Source organism: Eleutherodactylus coqui, chromosome 1, assembly GCF_035609145.1.
Source record: "Eleutherodactylus coqui strain aEleCoq1 chromosome 1, aEleCoq1.hap1, whole genome shotgun sequence".
In the NCBI taxonomy this organism is placed as follows: domain Eukaryota; kingdom Metazoa; phylum Chordata; class Amphibia; order Anura; family Eleutherodactylidae; genus Eleutherodactylus; species Eleutherodactylus coqui.
In genome coordinates this window covers 483,504,983-483,527,190 of record NC_089837.1, presented here as the reverse complement: position 1 = coordinate 483,527,190, position 22,208 = coordinate 483,504,983, and the positions used below count along the sequence as shown (strand labels likewise).

Below are 22,208 nucleotides of genomic sequence, written 5' to 3'. Positions count from 1 at the left end.
CTGGATGCAGAAGACAAGCAGCCCCGCTTGTCTCCTGCATTCCCCACTTGGAGCACTCGGCTGTATAACAGCTAGGCGCTCTGAGCAGAGAACAGCTGGATGCAGAAGACAAGCAGCCCTGCTTGTCTCCTGCATTCCCCACTCGGAGCGCTCGGCTGTATAACAGCTGGGCGCTCTGAGCAGAGAACAGCTGGATGCAGAAGACAAGCAGCCCTGCTTGTCTCCTGCATTCCCCACTCGGAGCGCTCGGCTGTATAACAGCCGGGCGCTCCGAGCAGAGAACAGCTGGATGCAGAAGACAAGCAACCATGCTTGTCTTCTGCATCCCCCGCTCGGAGTGCAAGGTGATCGCTTAACGTTTGAGTGATCACCTTGCGCTGAATGCACACAATGAATACCGCTCAAAAGTCACTTAAAAGGCATCTTTTGAGCGATAATCGTTGTGTCTAAATGGGCCTTAAGAGCTGAAACCAAAAAAAGGCAGAGGCTACTTTTTCACTTAGTCTTTTCTTATGATGAAAACCTTTCATGTATACTTTTAACAGAAGCTACTTAGTGGAATCCTTCAACTATAGGCAGCCATTATAAAAGAAACAATTATATACTATAGTATATCTATCGGTATATTCTTTACTAGATGCCTATGTATGGGACAGCACAGTCTGCTGAGCTGTTATATGCATTAAAATTAGGAAACCATAGTGGAAACCAATCAAATGGGGGTCAATTTGGCTTCTGTTGGGTGAATGGGGGTCTATGGTTGTGTTTGCAAAGGCATATGGTACATCATGTAATATTTACGCATTCATCATTCACATTTGTAGAAACTTGGGTGCCACTCACTGGACAGCCGTCTGTGTGCTGTCCGATATACATAGACACAGCACATTGACAAGCATTGGCATGTCCTATTTCCCATAAGTGAAACCGACAGGAATAGGCCATGCCATGAGATTTTTTTTTCACTAGCAGTACATGAGAAAACCATCCATCTGTATAGCCCGTGGCAGAACATGGACCCAAAATATGCTAGAGCTCCGAAGGCCTTATTCCTATTGTAAAAGGTACCAGTCTGGCTAAGGGCCCTTTTACATAGGACGATCTGTTGGGCATAGATACCCAACTGGTCGTCCCAGCGATGATCATTCTTCACAAGAGGAATAATCACTGAGTGAATGAAGGTGGAGCGGGCCGGGGGTGGTTTCAGCACACCCACCTCCATTCACAGTAAAGAGGCAGTCGTGCACAGATGAACCACTGCCTGTTTACACAGGCCCATTGTTGTTCAGTTTTTATGTATGCAGAAACTGAACGATGAACGAGAAGTGAATGAATTTTTGTTCATTCTTCAGTAGCTGCATTCATTTAGACTGAAAAATCACCGTTTAGACTCACTGGATCGCAGGAATCCGAATCATTAAAAGGGCCCTCGTGTAAAAGGGCCCTAATGCTGGTTCTGTGGAGCGCTGACAAGCTGCTGGCAGACACTTCTGGCCGTGGCTTAACTGCTGGAAGAGCAAAAGGACCCAAGATGCCCGATCTTCACCTTAAGTTGTTTCAGGATGGCCACCTCTATTCACAATAAAAAAGGCAGTCGTTCATAGATGAATGACTGCCTTCTTACACGGGCCGACAGTCATTTGATTTTAGGCCTACAGAAACTGAACGACGAATGAATTATCATTCTTTGCTCAGTCGCTGCCAGCATTTACACTGAACGATTATCATTCAGAATTCCGCAAATCTGAATGATCATCATTCAAGGTAAAAAGGGCCCTTAACCCCAAATCTGTCACCCAAGACCAGTTGGGAGACCCCATGATACACCGATTGCCGATTTGGGGTATGTTTGCATGGCATAATCCAACATGGGTTTTTCTATGTGGATTCTGCCTCTAAAAACCACAGCAGAAACTCGCAATTGAGGTGCGGATTTCTACCGCAGCTATACAAATGAATGGCCGCAGATCCGTAAATGAATTTAGCCCTTTTTTAATATACAATTTTGCAAACGTAATCCCCGGTGTGGACTCCCCATCCAGAAGTGACAGGTCACATCTTTTTTTTTTCCACATGCAGATATCAAATCCACATGGCAAAAAAACTCTAAAATATGCGCTACAGAGTGAATTTCCACTGAAAGTAATTGGAAGCAGATCTGCTTCAGCATTGACGCAAAATTCTGCTGCGTGAATGTACCGTAAGTTGGTATTCGCCTAAATATACACTATGTTGACAAATGTATTGGGACATACCCAACATTCCCCGCATCACTATCTCAAGTTCAGAAGGTAGATGCAAATCTGTACCCAGAATGCTCCTCACCTCAAGTTCCCGCAATCGCTCCAGAAGTTCCTGGATGACCAGTGGTTCAGACACCCCTCCACCAAGGAGCCGCATCTCTTCCTCCACCTCAGACGTCATTTTCTGCAAACCGAGGATACACCAAAGCTTAGTAATGATTGAAATGTGGTATGTAGCCAAAACAATATCTAATGATAGACTCTTAAACAAAGGGAACAGAAAACATGACATTTAATACCGTCTGGAATAGAAAGCCCAAAATAGCTGAAGACACAGACGCATACTTGGAGCTAAAAATACTAAGGAGCACATACGGTCTTGTGTGTACATGTGACCAAGAAGGTCCTGTCATCTGTAACCTTTAGCATAGCTAAACTAATGAAAGTGAACCACAAAGGAAATAAAACAATGGACAAACAAACTATATAACTGCTTTCTGTCTTTACAGACACGGGTCTAGTCAACCAGCTTGACCACTTTGGGCAAATCTGCCCAGCTGGCAATGATGCATCCCATTTTCTTGTAGCATTGCATAGTGAGCAGCTTTAACATTCCGGATGACAAGCTAAAAGATTAATTACACTTTTCCTAAACTTTTGACCTGTCAAAAGTTTTGATCAATGGGGGTTCCACTGCTGAGACCCCCGCTGATCGTTACAATGAGGGGGCTGCAGGGCTCACCTGAGCGATGTGCCGCTTTGACGGTCCTCATTGCCTTCCTGCAGCTGAGGCCGACCGCATAGAGGTGTATGACGCTTTCTATAGACCTCTATGTGGGCTGTCTTCAGCTGCCGGGAGGAGGTGAAAAGCAGCAAAGGGGGCACAGCGCTCAAGTGAGTGTTGCAGCCCCTTATTCGAGCGATCAACAGGGGTCTCAGCAGTGGGACCCACACCGATCAAAACTTTTGACATGTCTCGGACATGTCAAACGTTTCTGAAAAGTGTACTTTATCTTTAGTATTGTCAATAACAATGGTCCTACTGCCCGTTACTCTACGCTCCCAAAAACATGTAACTCAGGGTGCATTCACACATGGTGGATTTGCTGCAGCTGAAAAAAAACGCAGCAGATCTGCACCTAAATCCACAGAATTTGGTAAGAATCCGCAGCAGATTTCACCCGTTCAATTCGAATTCAATTGGTTTGGTGCAGATTTTGGTACAGGTTTGTTGCAAATGTTCTCAGATGTGGAAGATCCAAAACAAATCAGCTACGTATGAACACATCCTTTAGGTAGGTTAACTCGGGGCAGATTTTCCGCAAGGAAGATCTGCAGCGTTTACAGTAGCAGCAAAGTGGATGGGAGTTGCATAATAGTATTATCCCCCAGGGCAATAGATGTGCGGTGCAGAATTTAAATCTGTCAGTTATTGAACAACACCAGATTTGCAGTTCGGATTCCACATCTTCAAATGAGGGGATGAAATCTACACCCAAATCCACACCAAATGGTGCAGATTTTGTGCTGTGGATATTCGCAGCAAATCCGCCCGGTCTGGACATAACCCTGAGGTGTGATCACTTGTTGCTGATTTGATGCAGATTCCATCATGGATTTTGGTGCAGATTTACAGCAGATTTTACCCCTTCATTTTGAATTCAATTGAAAGACTGAAATCTGCTGCAGATCCACACAAAAATCGGAGATAAAATCCACCGGAAATCAGCGACCTGTGAACAGAATGTGACAGACAAGATAGGAGTGAATGCAATCTGTACGGCGCGGCGGAATACGTTGGGAAAATTGATTTCTACCTCATTGGGGGAGGGGTTTGCCTTCTTCTGGATCAACAGTGTGGGGTGAAACAGGCTGAACTAGATGAACATATGTCTTTTTTTGGCCTAACATGATATGTTACTATGATGACCAATCCTCAGGATAGGTTATCAGAAGTCAATCAGTGCGGGTATGCCACTCGGCATCCCCATTGATTAGCTGATTCACGGCATTGCTGGAAGCAGATAGAGCTGTCCGTATTGCAGCAGCCTGGTTGGTACTGCAGTAAAAGTCCTGGACAATCCCTTCAATGTATTGAGCTTTAGGCTTTATTCCCACGAGCGCATAAACGGCACGTTTTCACGCCCGGGCGCAAATACGGTACCCATGGGAAGCATTGACTTCTAATACAGCCGTTCACACAGGCGAATATGCGGCGGGTAAATACGCTGGCAGCGCGAAAAATAGAACATATACGCGGCCGGCGTATATACGCTCAGCCAAAACATACTTCTGGAATTATGTTTTGGCCAATATATACGCCGCGGGTCCTATAGACTCCTATGGGAGCAGGGAAAGAGAAGGGAGGGGAGGCATTTTTGCAGCGTCCAACGCTTACAGATGCCTATATAAGCAATGTTGTGCGCTGTCTGGCGTATTAAGAGTTTTACAGATTTCTAATTTTTAAGTCATATGATCTCATCCGATATTCCTGCGGGAATTATCTGCTCCAAGTACTTAGAAAGCCACGTGATTCTTGTTACAGAGAAGTCTCTGTCTCTACACTTAAATGTGAACTAGATGTATAGAAAATTCTCAATGCAAGCGCTGTACGGCCATGATTGCGTGTAAGAGAAGACCGCCATCATATAGTTAATGGACGTTAACCATGCAAGGTCTTTTTCGCTATCCAAGATAAACCAGCAGGTTTAAAAGGCTGCAAAATACGGTTCGGACATGAAGAGGTCTAAACCGAGTGACAAACAAGTGACTAGACATTGCCCATCTGGTTGGGAGGATTAGGGAGATTAGGTCCTTCCTAGTATGCACAGCCTCCTGTATAGTATGTCCATGTGCGGAGGCTTTATCCGGGGCCTCGGAGACGGATCACCCTATGGCTTTTTGCTCTAGAAACATCTGCGGATACATAATGACAAAACTTGATATTGCTCTCACCTTGTATGTGATGTCATACCCGGAAACTGGATGCGTGAGGGGTCCACAACATTTCACTACACCTGCACACAAAGCAAAGGCCATCATTATTTCAAGCATCAATTACTCGATGCAAGGTAAAACATCAATTACACGGAGCGTTCTTCCCGTGTGACTATCGGTCACCATGCCATTACCGCCGGAGCCAGGGGTCTAACCCAGGACCATTCTTCCCTAGAGAAATTAATCACATCTGTTTGTGACCTCTTTAATGATGTGTGTTCTTTAAGCCCTCCGCATGGTACAATGCACAGCATTACAGCTCGCGGCTTCTGGACCAATCTGTAATTAAGTGCTTGATTCTAGATAATGTATATGAACCTGATCGGCACGGCCGTACCAGTTACCTCACATTACCCTTGTGCTTAGAAAGGACACTGCAGCTATAGACTGGCGCAAAAAAAAAAAGCACTGAGAAAATATATTTAAATGCAACTATATAGCAGTGGAGTGAAAAAGACAGTCGCCCTGTGGGAATCCCGCCTCATTAAATGTGTAGCCAAACATTTACAATACATGACTTCCCTTTACAACCTTCCTAATTGTTCCTATTTTTGGGTCCAATGTATGGATAAAGAGGACATTGTTTCAAGGCTCACAAAGACCAGGCAAGTAAATCCGATATACAAACAATATACTGGAGACGTGTACTACACAGCCATTGTGTAGGGTACCAAGACCCACCAACGACCACAACCCTCTCCTTGTTCTTAGAAGGAATTCACTTAGTACCCCTGACAGGTAGTAACGGGTGCTTTGTGATACTGGTTTTCACCAATTTCCAACAACCTCTTATTTAGCTGTAGATTACGCTGGTCAGGGGCGTAACTAAAGGCTCAGGGGCCCTGATGCAAAACGTGAGCTGGGCCCCCCCCCCTCTCTATCTGTATCTGTACCCGTACCCATACCTAAACCATGCTGCATAGAGACATAACTTGAAGCTCTTGGACCCCAATGCAAAACCTGTAACAGGACCCCCAACTATAATGCTTTATTCATAGTACTGGGCTCCCTATATGGAGAAGAGAGGCCTTATGGGCCCCCCTAAGGCTCCTGGGCCCGGGTGCAACCGCATCCCCTACACCCTCTATAGTTATGTCCCTGACGCTGGTCATGTGTGCCACCCAGCTGAGCATGATCTTTTCAGCTAGGGGCACCACAACTGGCCAACAATGTCTCCACTTTCCCTCTGGGTGGCCGTCCGCATGACAGGTCTTGCAAGAACATTTCTAGGTTTTGGTTGCCTGATCATTGGACCCCGTGAAGCTCTTACCAACAACCTAACAAACGAATAATCATCTTTTATGCGGCAAAAAATATATATATTGTGCAGCACATCTCCCCGTGTGAAAGGGGGATGTGCTGCCAGCAATGATGATCCTCAACACAGGCATAACTAGAAGCTCTTAGGCCCTAATGCAAAATCTGTAACAGTGTCCCCTACTTATCATATGCTGTTTATAATACTGGCGTCTTCTTATGTGATGGAGGGGTCTTAAGGCCCTCTAAGTTTCTAGGGCCCAGTAGGAAAAGGTGAGGAAGTAAAAGTGTAAGATGTATCCCCAAACTCTGCACCGCATCTCCTTTAAGCCCATTACCCTAGATTATAGGGCTCATAAGAGATGTCAGAAGACATACCCACACATTATGCACTCTGATATTTGTATTTTTAACCATCCGTTCGTGGACAAACAAAATAAAAGTAATGGATAATAGTATAAACAGACATTTTAATTAAAATAAGTACTGCAACAGAACTTAGGAACTGTGCCAAGCTTAACTCTTATCAGTGGCTTCCGACTACTGGGACCTCCATAGATCACGAAAAAAAGGGTCCTCTGTGCCCCCGTATGACGTTGTCGTCCATGATGCTGCTCCATTTATCTCTTCTTGACTGTGGCAGAAACAGCCGAGTACGACGCTGTGCGGTCTACGGCAGACCCATAGAAATCCACAGAGCAGCAGTGAGCATGCTCAACCATAGTACCAATTAAACAAGAGGACATGGAACCCTGTACTCAGACCCCATATTTGAATACGGGATAAGCGTTTTGCCATTTAGAGGTTGCTAGATGGACTGTTATGGCCTATGAGATCTATAAACTACAGTAATAGTCTGATAGGAGACACGGGGCAGAGTTCAGGGAAACCTCTCTCACGCTTACCTTCCTCACTGTTTCCTCGCTGTCTGCCTACTAAGCTGCTGCTGCATGCATTCCATGGGCTGTGTCGGCGTACACTCATAGTCCTCTCAATTTGTGCGCATGCCTAAAAATTTCACAGGATACATCTCCTATGTGCCCATTACTCTAGCTTTTGGGGCTCATAGGAGATAGACTCCCTTTAAAAAATAATCCAGTAAAGAATTTTAATATGTACTCATAGTAGGGCGCCACCTGGTGTTCAAAGTATAGGTTAACGTGCATGTCCACCTAATGAGCCGAGTGCTGGTGGACACACATGCTCAGTCACTTTCCCCATTGCCAGCAATCGGCATAGTGATCCTCTGCTCAGTGCAGCCAATGGAAACGGCTTTCTGTTTGCCTTTCTTGTTATAAGGGAACAGAGCTTTGCAGGATCATGTCAGTATAGCTGAGAAGACTTTGCAGGGGAGTAAGAAGGAACTGTACTGCCAGAGGAGGAAGGAGACTGATTCTTTCCAGAGTTTGCCCCCAGCAACACAAAGTAGTAGCAGAAGCAAGAGGGGTAGGGGAAGCACAAAAAAAAAGTTTTTATATGCTAGAAACACTATAAGTTACTTTAAGAACTACTATTAAGTGTCTTTCAGGACTTTCGGTATGAAAGTGAATGATGGGATAATGCACTTAAAACCACAGACAGGTGACGTGAATAACATTAATTATCTTGTTACAACTGCACCTGTCAAGAGGTGGGATATATTAGGCATGAAGTGATCACTCAGTTCTTGAAGTTGATGTGTTAGAAGTAGGAAAACAGCCAATTGTAAAAACCTGAGTGACTGACAGGGATAAACTGTGCCAACTAGATGACTGGCTAAGAGCATCTCCCAAACTGCAGGACTTTTGGGGTGTCTCTCCTATGCACTGATTACTAACTACCAAAAGTGGTCCAAGGAAGGACAACAAGTGAACCAGGCACAAAGTCATGGGTGCCTTAGACTCACTGATGTGCATTCAGAGTGAAGGGTAGCCGATCTGGTGTGATCCCATTGAAAAGCTACTGTAGTAAAAATTGCTAAAAAAAATAAATACTGGCTATAATACACTACCCTACCACAAGTAATGAGCAAGAATGAAAAGTAGTATTTATTTCCAAATGTTAATACTTAATGGGGCTCCTTTGGCCACTAATGACATCAGATAGTCTCCATTGCATACTTTCTATTAATATCTGAAACACTTCAGCTGCTATTTCTCTCCATTCATCCTACAAATGTCTGTCGAGTTCTCTCAAAGAAGATGGACACTGTTTATATCTCCAAACCCAAAGTCCAGCTCATCCCAAAGATGTTCAGTAGGGTTCAGGTCCGGACTCTGTGCAGCCAGTGCAATCTGGGAGCATCCATATCCTCCAACCAATGTAAAACAGTACTTGATTTGTGACAATGCATGCTGTCTTGTTGGAAGTATGGCTGAGCATTCCTAGAATATTGCCACATTGCTGGCAGCACATTATTGACTAGAACGTCAGGGAACACCTCCGTGTTCATGGTTCTTGCCACTACAACCAATGGACCAAGACCATGCCATGTAACACATCCCCAGACCATAACAGAACCTCCGCTGTACTTATCTATTGACACAACATACTCAGGCAAAGGGTGTTCCCCAGGATCCTCCTCTGCCAGGTACGTTATCTGATTTGAAGATGGAATAGCGCGATTCATCACTACATAGAACGTTCTTCCATTGCTTAACTGTCCATTGATGACACTCCTTGCACCATTGTAGATGGGCCGATGCATTGTGCTTCGTGATGGATGCTTGTGTGCCATGGCATAAACCCATATATTCAATAGCATGTAGTTCCCATTACAAATTATGGCGGACACCTCCAAGGGCCTACACCTTACGTAGCATGGTTTAGGACATATGAATAAGTGATAATCCTTTCTACTGATAGGTGTCCAAATACTTTGGGCAGGGTAGTATAGGAAGGTGTCAGAACACACAGTTCGTTACAACTTGCTGTATAGTGGGTGGCATAGCCACAGACTGGCCAGAGGCCTATGCTGAACATGGAACAACAGAAGACCTGATCTGATTAATCACATTTTCTTTTCCATCATGCACACAATTGGGATGTATGCATTCCTAACCTGGGGAAGAAATTGCAACAGTACGCAGTAGGGAAAGAAGACAGTGTGATGCTCTGAGAGATGTTCTACTGGGAAACCGTGGGTCCTGGCATTCATGTGGATGCCTGACACATGCAACCTACCTAAACATGGTTGCAGACCAAGTACATCCCTCCATAGCAGCGGTTATCCCTAATGGCAGTGCCCTCTATCAGCAGGATAATACCCTCCTGCCACACTGCAAAAATTGCTCAGGAACGGTTTGAGGAACATAAATTGTTCAAGGCGTTGACTTGGTCTCCAAATCCCCCAGATCCTAATCCAAGTGAGCATTTCAGGGATGAGCTGGAAAAACAAATCTGATCCATAAAAGACCCTACCTAGCAACTTCAGAACCCAACGTCTTGGTGTGAGATACCACCAGGCACCTTCACAGGTCTTGTAGAGTCCATGCCTCTGAGGGTTAGAGCTGTTTTGGCAGCACAAGAGGGACCTACTCAATATTAGGCAAGCATCGCTGCTCGATATCTCCTGGCCATTGTAGCTTTTCTTGAAGTCTACAGTTTATGATACTTTAATAGGTTACATATCCGTAAAATGGAGTGGATGACATCAAACTAAGAGGCAACATAGGACAGAATATGGAAATTTAGAACAGTGCACATGCAATTACGATGGGTCATAAAGATTATATAATCCACATCTATGAGAATAAAAAGTTTTCGGAAAGTTAGGGATAAAAGCACGATCAGTAAGTAAGGAAAGCGATGAGGCTTCCTGCAGCTAGGAGGTTAAAGTGAAGCAGGGCCGTCACTTGCGGACCATGATCACGTAGTCAGCCTGTGCCCTTCCATCAGTTAGGAATGCCAGTGATATATCTTGGAACACTGCATTGCAGACACCCCCAGCACATCCAGTACCACTCCTCCACACCATGCAAGAATACACATCAGAGCCCAGCTCCAGGGAGTTATTGCTCTGTATGCTGGAGTAATGCAGCGTGCCGGTGACATGAGGACATTCTAAAAGGAATGTGAGAGCCTTTCTATCTGACCTGAAAACTGCACGCAACAAGGGACATCACCACAGCCCAATCAGAACACTGACCATATGCGCCAATGGACAGGAGAATAGCGCAGAACTCTATGGCAGGGTTAGCTGAGAATTACATTACCTAGAGAGATGTCATTATAGTGATTGACAAAGCACTTACCATAATCTATGCCCACTATAGCAAATTGCTATCCGCTGCTCGCTTAAACAGTGGGCATGCTGTTATGTGTTGCCCAATCACTGGATGACAAGGTATTTACTATGGCGGATAATGCTCACTATGCAAATATCATATCCAAATAATTGCAACATGCACTCACTATGCTACCTATGCACAGAGGAGACCCAGGAGCAATGTGCTTAAAGAGGTTTTCCATCTGTAAATTATTTATGGCCTATCCTTAAGACAGGTCATCAGTAGTAGATTGACCGCTGCCCATCACCCAGGACCCCTAGCTGTCTGCTAATTTTCTGCAATGAGCTGATTTCTGCAGGATGCAGACAGCTCCGTTTTTACTGCAGTGGCCAGGCTTGGTATTGCAGGTCAAGTTATCATTTACATATCCTCATGATAGTTCATCAATAAGAGATTGACGGGGGTCCATTGGCAGTGGTTTGCTGGGTCAGTGTACTGCGGTGATCTCTGCAGCTCCATTTCCACTGCAATGGCCAGGCTTGGTATTACAGGCTCAGCTCCCATTGAAGTAAATAGGAACCTCACCAGCAATACCAAGCCTGGCCACTGCAGTAAGAACGGAGCTATCTGCTTCCCGCAGAAATCAACTCAATGCACAAGTGTAGCAACCTGGCAATCAATTGATCATCGGGATACCTGGGCGATAGACATGCACCAATCTACTACTGATCACCTGAACTGAGAATAGGCCATAAATAGTTCCCAAGCCCTTTAAAAGAGACGAAGCATAACTGACAAAACTTCACATGCAAAGAACTACTCTAACAATAGACCAGTAGTTGGAACTTGAAAATGCTGGGCTGCAATACAAGACACGGTCTACGGATAAGTGTGGCGCTGTTCCAGGAAAAAAGAAACCAAAAAAACCTTTTTTTGATTCTGAAGAGCTTTTTCAAGCACCAAAAAAATGCAAGTTATTCTATAGCAAATAGTATTTAGAGTACATGGCTGATGAATGCACTTATTGAGACGAACGGCAAAATGCATTTGCATATATATGGTAGCATTTGCATCCAGATTTGGGAGATTGCGAGTTGGGGGGAGAAGGGGGGGGGGGGGTAGGAAAAGTGATGCCTTAACTTACTGCAGTGTCCTTAGGGGACCGACTAAACTTCTCAGACACCGCAAAACATCACACTCACATACCACAAGTTCCAACCTGTCACCCAGACACAAAATCAACTCCACTTTAACTTGGTTTTAGCATATAATGAGCCTATACTGTGTGTAATCTTCAAAGGTTCCTGCAAACCTTGAATCCATGGCCATTAGACAGTCTGCCGCAATGCTAGCTATTCCAAGCATCATCCTTATTAAGCGCCGCGCCGAACCGAAGCTCCAGACCATTAAAGAACAGTTATGTGAAAAGGTGCATTCTATGGATGTGACCCTCCGAATCTGCAAGGCAGGAGATAGGCTTAATGGCTGTAAAGTCTCGGGGATTAGAGTGACACCATTATTGCTGGTACAATCATAATCATTGCATTGCCTATGCACATAAACATTAAACCACTACTACAGAACTGCAAAGCACTGCAACAGATGTGCCGCTCATCCGTAGCATCTCTGACCTTAAAAACGCTGCAGTTCTAACTAGTCGGGCTAACTTTACACATTCGGCGCAGCAGGGCTGAAATTAGCAAAGCGGGGCAGATCTAGGAACTATTTTGTTCTCAGTTTTGCGGATACAAAAAGGCGCTGGCTGAAAACTAAAAAAAAAAAAAAAGCCAATTTTATGGGCTCTGCAGCTTGGTTGGTATTCAGGAGTGGCAAAAGTACCCAACGAAGGAGCAGAAAAGAAAATTTACGTTTAAGAGGCGGAGAGTGCCAATAAAACAGGAATGTGTTCTCCACCAGGGAACGACAAACATGGACGAATGAAGGGATGAGTGACCTTGTGAGCAGCCGGAATATCTGAGAGGCAGTAAGACTGTTAATCTATAGGCTATGTGGAAAATCAAAGAACTGGGACAACGGAGTTCTGTAACAAACTTTAGGATTTATGTCTCATTTATGGCAAAAAGCATATTGCATGCAGATTTATATTAACGATGCAACAGATACCGCGTGACAAATCTGGGAAGTACTGACGGTTATTTTCTAAACATTGACCAAAAAATCTGGCTTTTGCACCATTTTGCTACCAAGCCATAGGAGCAAAACTACAGTAACGTGCAAAAGTTTTAGGCAGGTGTAGAAAAAGTGCTGCGCAGTAAGAATGCTGTCAAAAGCAGAAATTCCAATAGTTTATTTTCATGAAATAGCAAATAAACAAAAAAAGAGAAAACAAAATCAGATCATTATTTGGTGTGACCGCCCTTTGCCTTCAAAACAGCATGAGTTCTTCTAGATACACTTGCACACAGTTTTTGAAGGTTGTTCCAAACATCTTGGAGAACTAACCACAGATCGTCTGTGGATGTAGACTTCCTTCTGTCTCTTCATGTAATCCCAAACAGACTGGGGAATGGTGGGATCAGAAAGGGGTCTGTGGGGCCATATGATCACTTCCAGGACTCCCTGTTCTTCTTTATGATAGTTCTTAATGATATTGCCTGTATGTTTGGGGTTGTTATCCTGCTGCAGAATAAATTTGGAGCCCATCAGACTCCTTCTGCAAAAAACAAATCTTACTTTGTAGCAATTTTTTTCCACACCTGCCTAAAACTTCTGCCCAGCACTGCACAGCGATACATTGTAACATTGCTTACATTATAAATAAATAACCTCAAACGTGGCATATTACAGCAGTGCAAGAATACATGGCTGCGAACATTGAAAACAGACGTACAATATATTTTCAGACCACAGATGCTCTTCCCCCCTCCCCCCCCCCCTTTTTTTTCGTCCTGTCAGCATAATTGTGCAAACATCTAATGCTAGTCGGCGGCTTCCAATCGTCAGGGTAATAGGTAACGTTAGATGACTGTTGACAACATACCGACTACGCCGTCACATGGCAGGACAACAAGGCCATGGGCGAATGCGCTGCGTAAAGTTTATTACACATCGGAGACCCTCGATGGGGATGTATTATAATACCAGGCTATTGTTAGCATGCAAGGCTAGAAGTTGGCAAAGGCACCATTTGTAGATATGAAGACTTTCCAGCAGAGGGGTCTAGGCTGCTTGAGGGTGGGCATGCGGAGATGGAAAATGTGAAGGTCATCGAAATCCAAAAGCGTAAGCTAGAAGGGAAGGAAATGGGTAAAATGCCGCTGCCAACTCACCCCTGCTTGGTCGCCTTCTTTGCTCTCACTTCATGGAAGCTCTTGGAGAGCCGGCTGCCTTGGTTTTTGTGCTGCATTGTTAGCTAGCACAGGCGCAGCAGGGAAGAAGGGAGGGGGTTGAGGGATGTGGTGAAGGAAGGGGGGCAAGGCTGAATCCCTGCCAGTATCAGCGTGTGCTCATCCCGGCCTGTAGCCTGTCCCTATGATGTAAAGAGAGGCCCACGTCACATACACACATGCATTGCAGCCTCAACTCCCCCTGAGGGAGAATCCTTATCCTACCCTCATAATAGCAAGTGCTTTCCCTTCTGTCACATAACAAAGGATGAAGGGGGGGGGGTCTTTGACCACATCAGTAACAGTTTCTCTGGTGAAGGTCAGACATCTAACATGGTTCTCCACCATAATCCGCCAAATCTCTAGTACTATCTGCTGCACGATTATAGGCGCCTGACGAGGGACGCTTGTATATAATCAAAGCTCATCGCCTAAGTGGAGGAAATGCGTCCCGCTACCGGTATTCCAGGTCTACTACTAGCAAACATTGACCACAAAAGCAAAGCATTGAACGGAGATTTGTTGTTGTCACACTCCATCTTCCTTATTTGCATATTACCCAAAGGAGCATGCACGGCCTAATAAGTCTCCTCGCTCACCTTCTTGGTGCTCTCCCTAAGGAGAGAGGATACCCCTCCCGACCCACATTATTCCACATACACACATAAAACATGGTTTCGGGAAGTTCTCAAGATGGGCAATAAGGAGGATGTTGTAGTAATGATGGGGTAGATATTTTCACATTTGACATCGCATGGGATTTGGATGCACATCGCGTGGCATCCGAGTCACATGCGGTGTCTTTCAAGGTCCCATCGAAAGCAGTAGGTGAGGCATTCCGAGGGGACATACTTCAAGGAAAAAGTTGCTCAAGTGAGTAAATCTATTCAAAAGAATGGATTTCCTATTCGTGCGCGTTTTGTGCGGTCGCTGCCGGCAGAGCTGGTGTTTACAAATCGTTTTACGCATATGCATGAGCCCTTACGATAGGTTCACACAGGGTGGAATTGCCGCAGAATTTCCGCGCAGACCCTCCGCATGGACATTCCGCTGCATTTACAGTAGCAGCAAAGTAGATGAGATTTTGAAAAAACCCGCACAAAGCCCTTGCGGAAACTTTGTTGCGACGCGGAATTCAAATTCGCTACATGTCAATTGTATCGCCGTTCCGTATCCGCAGTGGGATGTCCAGCTTAAGGGTCCATTTAACACAAAAGACTGTCATATGCTTAAGCACTCGACATTCATGCTTTCACACAGGAGCAAGGAACGCTCAGTGAAGGGTAAATCAGAGAAGAGATCTCAGAGCAGGTCGGAGATCTCTTCCGCCCGCCCCTATTCACAACAAACAGGCAGTCGTTTATAGATGTACGACTGCCTGTTTAAACAAGCCAATCGTCGTTTGATTTTTATGCCTGCAGAAACTAAACAACTAATGGATTATCGTTTGTCGTTCAGTCGCTCCCAGCACTGAACGATTATCCTTCAGAATAAAATGGCTCTTATTTCCTTATTTTTAAACTTCCAGTGATCTTTTTTTCCCCAAATAATGCCAATTTTGTCACACACACACAAAAAAAGACATCACAGACTGCAGCAGACTACAATGTGTCAGGGTGTAGTCACACTTTGCAGTTCAATCCCAGAATTTTTAAATAGACTTAACAAGGCTTTTAAGTTTGGGATCTTCATGAAGGTCATCATTTCGGAGGTGGAAAATGTCGGTGTCTAGGAAGCCTGATGATCTGCGTCCCCAAACAAAATATTATCTCCTTTCCTTCGTAAAAAATTATGGAACCTCAAATGATCTAAAATCCTTTGGAATTACAGCAAAGTCATGTAAATTCAATGGTTGTATTTTTGAGAAACACTTGAAATGAGAAAGGGAACAATTTCCTGATCAATTTTCATTGCTATGCTGACAGCATGTAATTAAAGGGGTTGTCCAGTTGTAAACTATTGATGGACTATCCTTAGGGGTGGGCTCTTGCTGCCCAGAAACTCCTCTGATCAGCTGTTCAGCAGGCCCGTGTGCTCACCCACTGAGCTCTGTTCTCCCTGCAGTGGCCAGGTTTGGAATTACAGGCAAAATTTCTTTTCACTTCAATGGGACCTTTGTCTGTAATACCAAGCCTGGCCACTGAAAATTGAGCTGTCTACTTGCAGAAATCAGCTCTGTGCACCAGCCCACTTGCCTGGTGAATAACCAATCAGCGGGGATCCCAGGCAAAAGACCCCGCTAATCTACTATTGATAGTCTGTCCTACTAATAAGCCATCAATAGTTTACAACTAGACAAACTCTTTAAAGCAACCCACTGGTTTATTGACAAATTTTGATGCCAGGACCGGAGTACATTACCTGCACTAGTTCCTTTCTGCTGGCCATCCAATTCGCCAGTTGCAGTCCCAGTTTTTGGCCACCCAAGATGGCCAACAAAACCTTCAGGCTTTCCAATTTCCCCGCAGTGCACTGGTAGTCTTAGACTATAATGCACTTGGCCAGCCTTGATTGCTCACATAATCAGCATTGGCCAATCAGAGAGAAGTGCAAAACAAGGAAAACTGTGATGTCCATCTTGGACGGCCAAACACGGAGACCAGAACCACAGTATCGGGCGGATGGCAGAGAACAACAAGTACAGATAGTCCCCTTCCCTCAGGACAGGAGGGTTTCTAATACAGACAGGTGTAAGAAAGATCTTCGCTCCATCTCTCATTATACACTATAGGGGGCTCCTTACAGCATAGGGACATCATCAGCCCTATTGCAGCTACTGAACACAAAAAAATGGAATTTCCAAAAATTCTACATTGTACACACAGAACTTACTAAAAACAAAACTTTACTAAAAAAGAGAATAAGTCTGGCCGATTCAAATACATACGAGTTCAGCAATGACAGAGTTAATAGTAGAAACAGCTGTCACGTTTAATAAGACGTCGGTGCGCGTCCGGGCACCAGAGCGAAATTTCTGTACTTTTCAAAGGTAACATACCTTTCACTGTCAGAACTCCCTAGTCTTTGCCAACACAGAGGTCAAAGCAATGTCCATTTCACACATTAAGTGAAGGGCAGAGCCTTCAGCTCCCGCGTTTCACCCCGTGGCCCGGCTCGTACTGTACTCTTGGGCAGCAGCTGTGCATGGGTTATGTAAGGCAGTATAACCCCCCTTGTTCTTTACCTCCAACAGAGCCTAAAGGATTCATTATTACATATAGACATGTGGAGCCTCAGCTGTACATCTGGAGACTACCAATCCCACTGCACCTTGGCTTGGCATCCATGCGCTTCACAGTTAGATCTCCTATTAGGCCAACACACGTGAACAGTCACACAGGCACTATTATTTCTGCTCACATGGAGCTGACAAATCTCTGTGCATATTATTGGCACGACTACCTAATATCCAAGAACTGGAGAAATGAGACTTTGGAAAAACCCGATGATGATTGTTGCTGCCAAGCAAGTTAAACACCTCGCGAGACGCACAAAACTCGCACGGGAATGAACCCATTTTTTGCAATGGGTCTATTTACATGTAGGGGGTTCGCTCTCGTAACGATGCTAAAAGATAGGAAAATCGCAGAATGTCCAATTTTTTGGGTGACATTCCCCATTATTCCCTATGGGGTGCAAAAATTGCATCACACTCGCCTACCATGTGCAATTGAGGTGCGACTATCAAAATACTAATGGCGACTTGTCCGTGAGTGACTGTGTGACTTACATTTGATGATGTCACCATCATGTGATCAATCACGGGGCTCTGAGCTCCGCCCCTGATCACATGACTGTGATGTCATCACAAGGTCCTAAAACAACAGCTGTATGCGAACAACTCCAATGCCTTTCACTATATTATATTAGTAAGTGGCGCATGGTGCCTCATATCACATTGGTGCAGTTCCAATCCTCTCACACGCGTTTCACATGCTGTAGAGGATCGGAAGTGTTTCCCGCTGATTTCAATGGGAAACCTTGCACCGTACGGCATGCGAAAGCCATGCGAGGCATTAAAGCGCCCATTGAAATGAATGGGTGATGCGTTCCGAGGAACACGAAAAGTTAGAACATATATGTGACACCATTCAAAAGAATGTGGTTCATATTCATGCGAGATTTGTACGACGCTGCCAAACAAGCCGCAACGCACAAATCTTGCGTGGTTTTCTCGCCCCTATGAAAGCGGCCTAAATGGGTTAATTTGCATGAGGTCCAAGCGTTCGTGATAGAAAGATCGCAGAATGTCCTATTTTTTGGGTGAGGCAAAAAAATTGCATCACATTGCACTTGCATGCCATGCGATGTGCATGCTAGTGTGGTGCATTACGGAGGAACATGTAATACTAACACGTGCAGGAAAAGCGTACGTGAATCACCTATGTACAGCAATGTGAGCAAAACGCATTGCACTCACGGAAAAATTGCAAATCTGCAAGCGCAATATTGGTCCAAGTTTCTTGGAGCGGTCTCGCTCGCACCCGTGTAGATACACCCTTAAGGCACAATATTAGATCAATTCAGCTATTTCAAATGACGCAATTGTTCTCCATCCGAAAAGTAAAAATCTATAAAGAGAGGAAGTCTGTGATGGGGATCATTAGCAGAGCATTAAGCATCGGCTCAGAATGTAAAGCGCAGGATGTATGGATGCCGTTCTTCATATTTTTACTTTGAACGGAAGTTAAAAGCAAAATAGGGAAACTATTGTCTTCCTACATCCGCTCCGTCCTTTGTGTTACAATGTAGCAGATTGAAATGTGACAATTTATTTAACAACCGTCACTCAAGCATTATCAGATCTTGTCACTGGATCGTGGAATACTTTCACAATGTATACAGTTATTATATGTGTGGGGAGGGGGGAGGTCCCTGATAAACCAGTGAACCCCAAATGGAAATGCCGAAAAACTCAAGTGTCCCGTTCTAAGTATTGATTATGGAGTCTCCAGAGTTGTAATGAGACCCTACAAACATCTATGAGGCCCTATTGTACTGCCATGTGCAATAAGGCACTTAGCATTGCTCAGAATACTTCCAACCACACACTCACCAATCAGGCACAAGCTGTAGGAGAACGAGATGCCCCTTCTATGATGGCTGATGGGGTATTAATGAGCCAAATTATGACATAAACTTCAGGTTTATAACCAGTCCTAAAAATGGCGTATATGTGACGCAATTGACTAGAAGTGTTAGGTACATTTTAAATAAGGAAGATGGAAGAATACCTCAGCAGCACCACCTGTTGGAAGGCAGCATTCCTGCAAGCCAATGTTAGACTCTTTATACAAGTCTTGTAACAATGACTGGGAATTGAAAACCAAGGCAGAATCCATACACAGACAGCCATTTCTTGGTGTTTGCTCCTCATCAGTGTGTAGTAGGATTCTGACTTGGCTGTTGAGAGGCCTGGGACGTGAGTTGGGAGTGGCGTCATCTCTCCCTAAGGAGAGCACCTAAGAGGTGTGAGGAGACTTATAAGGCCATGTTTGCTCCTCTGGGAAATATGCAAATAAGGAAGATGGAATAATACTTTCCAATAGATGGCGCTGTAGAGGTATTGTTCCATCTTCCTTATTTGCATATATTTCCCAGAGGAGCATGCATGGCTGTCTCCTCTCAACTTCTAGGTGCTCTCCTTAAGGAGTGATGATACCCTTTCCGAGGTACATTTTAGGCTGCTGCAGATGTCCAATTACGTCACTTTCACACGGTAGCATTTTGATTTTTCTCCATTGGTATTTGTAAGCAAGCACAGATGTGAGACCGAAGAGGTGCAAGTCTTTGGATTATAGGCACGACTCCTGGCTGTGGATTACAAATGCTGACCGAAACAGCCAAGTGTTAAAGTGCTACAAAAGTTCTGTCCACGTGGGACGGATTTGCTGCAGAGCGTCTGCAGCCGATAATCCACAGCAGATCTGCAGCGCAAAATATACACTATTTGGTGAGGTGGATTCCGTACCCAAAAAGTCAGTGCTATAATTGACATGCTGTGGATTAAAATTCCACGCCACGTGTTAATTTCCACAGCGCATTTTTTTGCAAAGCGTGGACGAGATTTTGAAAGTCATATCCAATTAGCCGCTACTGTAAATGCCGCAGATATTTCGTGCGGAGGCTTTGCACAGAAAATCCGCCCCATGTGGCCATAGCCAAATAGTTTGTATTGGTCGTTTTGGTTGCATTTTTTTCCATTTGTAATGCGCATTTTTCATGTTCCGTACAAAATCCTATGGCAAAACACCGAAAAACAAAAAGACGCACCATTGACCGCAAAAAGACCCCGCAGTGTTTTTTTGGGCAAAAGGAAGTCCCTTTAGGGTTCTTTCACACAAGCAGCATTATTCTGCTACTGCGCAGTGTAATCTGCCGTCCAGCGGAGAATTCTGCAACAAAAATCTGCCATCTAACATGCAGAGTTTGATGCACAGCTGAAAACCGCTTATTCATTCAGGCAAGCGCGATATCTGTCCGAGCTTTATGCAAAAAAAATTGCATTGTGCTACATGCGATGAATGGTCCCTTAATTCTCCAGTTCATTCCACATCAAAATCCACGGGCAGACCTGCAGGCTTCGTAGCGGAATTCCAGAGTCGCAGATTTACGCCGGATTCAAACGGTGCGGATTTCTGCTGTGGCAAATCCTGCTGCATCCTGGCAAAATAATTCCCCCCTGTGTGAAACGTGACGCGGAAACGTGATTTTCCACGTTGGAACTCTGTCAATGGATTTTGTCCATACTCTTAGGCCAGTTGCATATGCGCGCAAAATTTGCATGCACAATACGCAGAGAATAGAACCCGTGCACACATACGCATTTCCTGTGCATTTCGGTCACGCACATTAGAAGTCTATCCCATTGGGATAGGCTTATATGGGGACCTTTGGCGTGCAAATACGCAGAAAAATAGAACATGTTGTTTTTTTAGTGGGTGTGACCGAAATGCGCCCATAAAATATGGAAATGTGAAAGAACCCATGGAAATGAATGGGTTCTATTCTCTGCGTACACAAATTTGTCAGGCGCAAATACGTCCATGCAGCTTTTGGAGGCAAACACAGCCAATGAGTTGACTTCTTTCATTGTCGAATATGCCCTAAAAAATGGCAACCAGCACGTGGGCCCCTGGTTTTGGCAATGTCTAATTTTTTTTCCCGCCTTTCCATAATTTCCGCTATTTCTAGATAAAGTTTTCATCTGACAGCTAAAAGTACAAGACAAAGAAAAACCGACCTGACATAATTGTTCTTTACCTTTCCAGATATCAGTGTCGCAGGGGCCGGGGTTGTTTTACATAAAGTAATTACTGTGCAATCATTAGCTAAACACTACAAGTAGAACAAGCGCCCGATAAGATGCACCTAGCGCCCGCTGGAAAATTAATCTGCAGGATAAATATGCAGGCTCGCTGATCTTTCAAGAATAACAATTATGCAGATTACAAGGTTTTTGGCTAATCACATGGGAGAAATTAAGTTTAAAATCACGGTCCCCGTGGAGCGCGCCCCTCCGTAATGAGCTGCGATATAAACAGCCATCAAGGTTATATCCACTGGCAGATCATACTATTATTCACTAATAGCTTCTCAAAAAGAATATGTGTTTAAAAGTCCGGGACATTTTGGGGACCTTTCACCCGAAAAGAAATTACCCCGCAGGACGCAGCCAAATCCGTAGCTGCAGAACTCCACAGCAAAGTCTACAGGGCTAACTGCGGATCAGGGTGCAGAATTGCAGGCAGTTTTTAAGCCATTCTCAATTCCGCATGAAAAACTGCAGGAAGCTTGAGGATTTTGGTGCGGAATTTACTGCAACTTACGGTGCGCCGTAAGTCATTCTGTCCCTGTGAAAGGTCCCTTTGTAACTATCGAGAAGGACCCCAGAACTGCTCTACAGCACATAGGAATAAGCAGAATAATTCTGTCCTGGGACAAGAGGGGGAAGGGGGTATATTACCTGCAGTCTGCTGCTTCCCCAATCGGCCAGTTCTGGGCGCCGCTGTCAAGTGTCCAAAAACGGTCTAGCGATCCATTTAATGGTCACCTAGCTTTCCCAAAACGGACGCAAGAACAGATAATTATTTTAGTGGGAAGTGCTGAATATTTTAAGGGCGGCTTCATGAGGGTGCATTTTTGTGTGCGCACAA

The 22,208-nt window shown here is 44.6% G+C and overlaps 1 protein-coding gene across 5 annotated transcripts in view; it reads right to left on the bottom strand.

The window, feature by feature from the left end:
* The window catches only part of NCKAP5L (NCK associated protein 5 like), a 79,952-nt gene that overhangs the window by 26,099 nt on the left and 31,645 nt on the right, over positions 1 to 22,208 (bottom strand). For 4 of the 5 annotated variants that reach the window (XM_066585814.1, XM_066585847.1, XM_066585839.1 and 1 more), the window contains exons 2-3: positions 5,199 to 5,260; positions 2,326 to 2,427 (exon numbers count right to left, since the gene is read on the bottom strand). In XM_066585814.1, coding sequence (XP_066441911.1) covers positions 2,326 to 2,424 — 99 coding nt within the window. In that variant the 5' untranslated portion in view covers positions 2,425 to 2,427; positions 5,199 to 5,260. Of the gene's footprint in view, positions 1 to 2,325; positions 2,428 to 5,198; positions 5,261 to 13,995; positions 14,142 to 22,208 lie in introns of those variants that run through there. The other variant, XM_066585823.1, reaches the window with a different exon arrangement.